At 46.6% G+C, this 4,969-nt stretch overlaps 1 protein-coding gene across 1 annotated transcript in view; it reads right to left on the bottom strand.

Moving 5' to 3' along the window:
* The window catches only part of ptchd4 (patched domain containing 4), a 34,363-nt gene extending 32,627 nt beyond the window's left edge, over positions 1-1,736 (bottom strand). The window contains exon 1 of the mRNA XM_079339306.1: positions 671-1,736. Coding sequence (XP_079195432.1) covers positions 671-1,270 — 600 coding nt within the window. The 5' untranslated portion in view covers positions 1,271-1,736. The remainder of the gene's footprint in view (positions 1-670) is intronic.
* Between the last annotated feature and the right edge of the window lie 3,233 nt (positions 1,737-4,969).

Consider the following 4,969-nt stretch of genomic DNA (forward strand, 5'->3'; position numbering starts at 1 on the left):
TGTTCCATCCGCAGAGCACATCTGCACCTGATGCATCTGTTGGGCATGTGCACCTGAACATCTACATGTATACTGTACTATGTGTACTGTGTGTGTAATATAAATAGTTGTGTGTGTGGCTTCACAACAGTCATTTAGAGACAGAAAGAGGCAGGTCATAACCATGTCATGCTGCATGTGCAGCTAGGAGGAAGGGAGGGAGACACTGCATCAAAAAAAGGGCAGGATATCCCTGCGTGTGTGTGCATGCGTGAGTGTGCGTGCGTGCGTGCGTGTCAGTGGCTGAGTAAGTGAGGGGCTACAATTAGCCAATAAATTCACCTGCATCAAGTGTGTATGTGTGTGGTTGGGGGAGGAGGGGGAGGGGGTCTGTGTTATAGAGAGGGTTCCCTCGCTCGTTGATACATGTAGCAATCTGAGCCCCACATCAGCGCCTGAGCGAACACAAGCCCAATGCGTTCATTCAGAAATTATAGCCAGACAGCTACAGCTACTTACACACTGACTGCAGCCACCATGGCTGTAATGGGGGATTTTATTTCTTATTAATATATATATAAATATATATATATATATATATTTTATTGAATGGTTGGGGGGTAAAGACTAATTATCACAGGCCTGTCTGTTCGGCATGCATGTAAAGGATGCAATGTGCAAAAAGCCTCACCTTTAATGTTGTGTTTGGATAGCTCACGGGCACCTTATGGAAAGTGCTGTTGGAAAGCACAGCCTGTCTGATATCTTCGAAGATGGTGATGATATCATCCAAGAGGCAGCGCTTGTCCCTGTGGCTCAAGACGCAGAGGTGCGCGAACGTGTAATTGAATCCCTTGTAATTGACGCGCAAATCCAACACCTGCTTATGGACCTGCAGGACCTGGTCGGCCAGCTCCAGGATGTTCCCCCCGGACTTTGCCAGTAGGATCAGCCTGCCATATCTGCCCGGGGTGTGCAAATCCGAGTACAGCTTGTGCTTCGACTGGTCGATGGGAAACAGGCTGTTGGCGAGACTCCGCTCGATCTTTGCGAGGCTGTGAGTAGGGGCGACCAGCACCTCCAGATCCGTCTCCGGCTTGAAGCGGCTCAGCACGGTAGAGCCGAAAATGATGGTGAGGACCGCGGGGACAGTGAGGAAGAAAACGGGATGCCTGCTAACAAATAAGCCCAGCCAGTAGAATGAAGCCTTGAGCCCTCTGTGTATCACTTGCCGCAGCATCCTCCACAAAATCCAGCTTGCAGATGCCCCGTCTCCTCCGATGAAGCACATGTGACATCAGACTCTGTTCCCCGGCTTAGTCCAATTCGTAAGAGAATAACACCAGGCTACACCACCACCACCATGCACACACGTTCACACACACACGCACACACACACACACACACACACACACACACGCACACATACACACGCACACCACAACACCTGGAAAAACAGCACTGCAGCAATTCGCGGCAAGACGGACGGACACAGACAGGCAGACAGTCAGAAAATCATCGTGGATGAGCCGATCGAGACGAGTCCGTGATGTCTGTTCTCAAGCCATTCCGTCTCCGTGTCGTGGAAAAAACAAGCCGTGGAATCTCCTTCGCTGCACCGGCTGCAATAGCAGCGACGAGCCGTGGCGGCGTGAGGTGCATGTGTGCCTCCTGTGTGCCTGTACAGCTCTCACACCAGCAGTGGCGCCTGATTTATGTACTTAACTGTAACCATGTGGCGGGGAAAGAGGGGTGGTGTGTGTGTGTGTGTGTGTGTGAGAGAGGGGGGGGGGGCTGGTTATTTTAGGAACAGTGGTGGCAACATGAGTTGTAAAATGTGTCCTGCAGGTGGCTTAATGGCCAAAAGCACTTGCAGGGATGAGTCACGGTTAGCTTCATGAATGGGGAAAACCCACCATGAGCACTGCTTTATGCTGAGTGCTTTATACAGGCCACAGCAGAGTGGTGTGACAGGGCCATGCACCCCCCCAATTCTTTTAAATACAGCCTGTCTGTTTAAGTGGATTGGCATGGATGACTCTCAAAGGTGCATACACACACACACACACACACACACCTTCTTTGACTGCAGTCATTATCACTTCTGTTAATCAACCAAATAGTTTTGTTGGAGTCCAAACAACCTGTCACTAATCACACGTGTCCCTGACTCACTGTCAGGGACACGTGTGATTGGATGGGAATGTGAGCACGTGATGGGACATTATAACTGAATGTCCATTTCATGTTCATTCTGAGCGCCACGGGTTAGAGCAGTGTTAGCACACGCACTGTTCTGTGTATTAACAAAGTTTGACCTTGAGCCGTGTCATGCTGAGTGACATTGTTAGTTTAATACAACATAGAGCATGCCTTACATTTGCAAGCGGTGCATTCAAACCTGACTCATCATCGGTGTCCTTGAAGTAGCCAGCAGAGGCAGCACTGAGATTGGATGGAAAATATCCTGTACTAGCTTTGAATTTAGTCTGTTCAATAAATCAGGATCCTTCCTCCAGCTAACAGCAGTAACACGTACTGTCTTCAAAAACTGATCATCCACTGAGTGTGCAGATTTAAGATGCGGATCAAACAGAACAAACTCAATCACAGGCTGAAGTGCTTCACCTTTGAAACAGTGCTGCATGTGTGTGCAGATAAAGACTTTATCAGTCCAATACTGGAGGTGTTTGTGTCCACCCTCAGCTTACTCTGCTACCCTACTCTGAGACGTCTTCAACTGGAATAGAAAGCAGCCAACGTTTCTTTGCATTCAGCACAAATATGTTTACAACAATGTTTTATGGAAGCACAACTTTAACTCAAACATTTCTATAAAGACTGGCAACAATCCAAAGAAATAAAAAGTAATGTGGGATATTTTGACCCTCTCTCTGCAGGGGATTGCAAATTGCATGTATTTATTATTTAAACCAATATGTCTTCTGCTATTTTCTGTCCTCTTGAGCCACAAGTAAAATTGGGATAATGCAGAGGAGTTGTTAGAGTGATAAAAATAACTTTACTGTTACATATTCATTTTTGGATTAGTGCAGAATCGCTTGAGGTCGGGGATCCTGAGGCACATTTCCTCTCTCTTCAGCCACTGGAGCAATTTGTAAACTCAAAAGTTAAAGTGTCACATTTCTCCTCGTTATATTTTCACTTTAAATCCTCACAAAGGCCTGTAGCCGCCTGCTGAGTCGATCACATTCACAGACTCGGATTATAACATGAAAAACCTCTGTGTGTGAGCATCTCACCAACAACCAATCACAGCTCAGGATTACAATGAACGTGTGCTTGTTACAGTGTTAATACCAGTTGTATGCCTTTGGGTTTACAGAGGTCATCGTCCATGAACGCCACTTGGAGAAAGCCCCATTAGTGTAAGTGACCTGCATCTGAATGTTTCCGGAGCCCCCTCTGACAGTCGGGACACAGCAGCGAGGAGGGAGCATAAAAAGTAGGGCATGCACACTCGCTGCCTCTGCACCTGAATAATTTCTTGGCATGAGTAAATCTTCATTCACCAGTCTGCCAAACAGGCCTCCTGAGCACAACCTCCAGCAGCCGTATTTCTTCTTATTAGCTTCCCCTTGATTGTTGTCACGAGTGCTTGTCGATGTCGGTGACAAAACTGAAGTCTGCACGAGGAACACTGAACCGTTCAAGCGGCTGCATAAATCCTTATTCTGGATCTCTAGTGATTCAAACTACAGCAAAGAGAGATTTGGTTCTCCCAATCCAGCTACCTGCTCATGTAAGATATGTGTATTATAATTACAGGTGTGGAACATATACTGCATGGTTGAAGCATGTATAGTTTCTAACAGGCTTCAGACGTCTGCTCTGGTGGCGTGTAGGAAACACTGTCAAAGACAAAGTGACCACACTCGGCTCTATCGCTGACGCAACATCCCTGCTTTAGAACCACAGCTTGACCAGTGGACAGACGGTTGCCGTCGGTAACCCTGAGGAGTGATCACAACGTCCTGCAGTTAACCAATGTGGACATAACCACCTCTGTTCAGCTGCTACAGTGGGCGGAAATGTTCATAACACACATGCAGTGTTCTCAGCCTCAAGGGGAAAACACAGGTAACAGAAAGAATGCATGTTTAAGATCTTCACCGAGCGCTCTCATTTATCACACATGTACACTCCGAATTAAAGACTGGAGTTCATAAAGTCACAGAGGCTAGCTCAGCTGGTGGAGTCGGTCACCTCTCAGGGGTTCGATCCCCTGCTCAGAACAGTTATTCAACAATGTGACAACAACAGACGGACAAACAGATATCAAACCACATTAATATGAAGTCTTTAATATACATTTGGTTCACTTTTATCTACTTCTGATGGACACTTCACTTAGCAACCTCCGTCATCAGTGTGTGACTTGCAGTGTGGAACACTGTGGACACTAAATGAACTTGACTTTTATTTGTTCTTCAGCCCATTTAAGTTCATGTCTAATCTCTTTCCCCTGTCAAATAGTTAGAAAAGATGGAGATAACATCATAAGAAAGCAGCATCAGTCTTCATGCAATCCATTCAAACAGTCCAAAGCCATGTGAGCATACATGACCACTTCCAGAGTGACAGTAAGGACAGCCTTGAACTCCAGGACACGTAACACTGAGCTCCTTTAGCAAACACCTGCTCAGAACAGAACAGCACACAGACCGAGCTGAACGTGGACTGAGACAGGGAAGAAGAGTGATCATACTGTTGTTAACCAAACCAGGTCCACTTTGTACTTCATGGTTTTCACACAAACGTGACATTAGATTTGATTTGTTGGTGTCACTTTATTTCACGTTTAAGCTTCCATCATTAAACTGAATGATTTGTGTCAATCCGTCTGTGTGTGTGTACGTGTGTGTAGGTGTGTGTACGTGTGTGTGTGTGTACGTGTGTGTAGGCGTGTGTGTGTAGGTGTGTGTGTGCGTGTGTGTAGGTGTGTGTAGGTGTGTGTGTGCGTGTGTGT

The sequence above is a fragment of the Symphodus melops genome (assembly GCF_947650265.1).
Source record: "Symphodus melops genome assembly, chromosome: 1".
NCBI classification, from domain to species: Eukaryota; Metazoa; Chordata; class Actinopteri; order Labriformes; family Labridae; genus Symphodus; species Symphodus melops.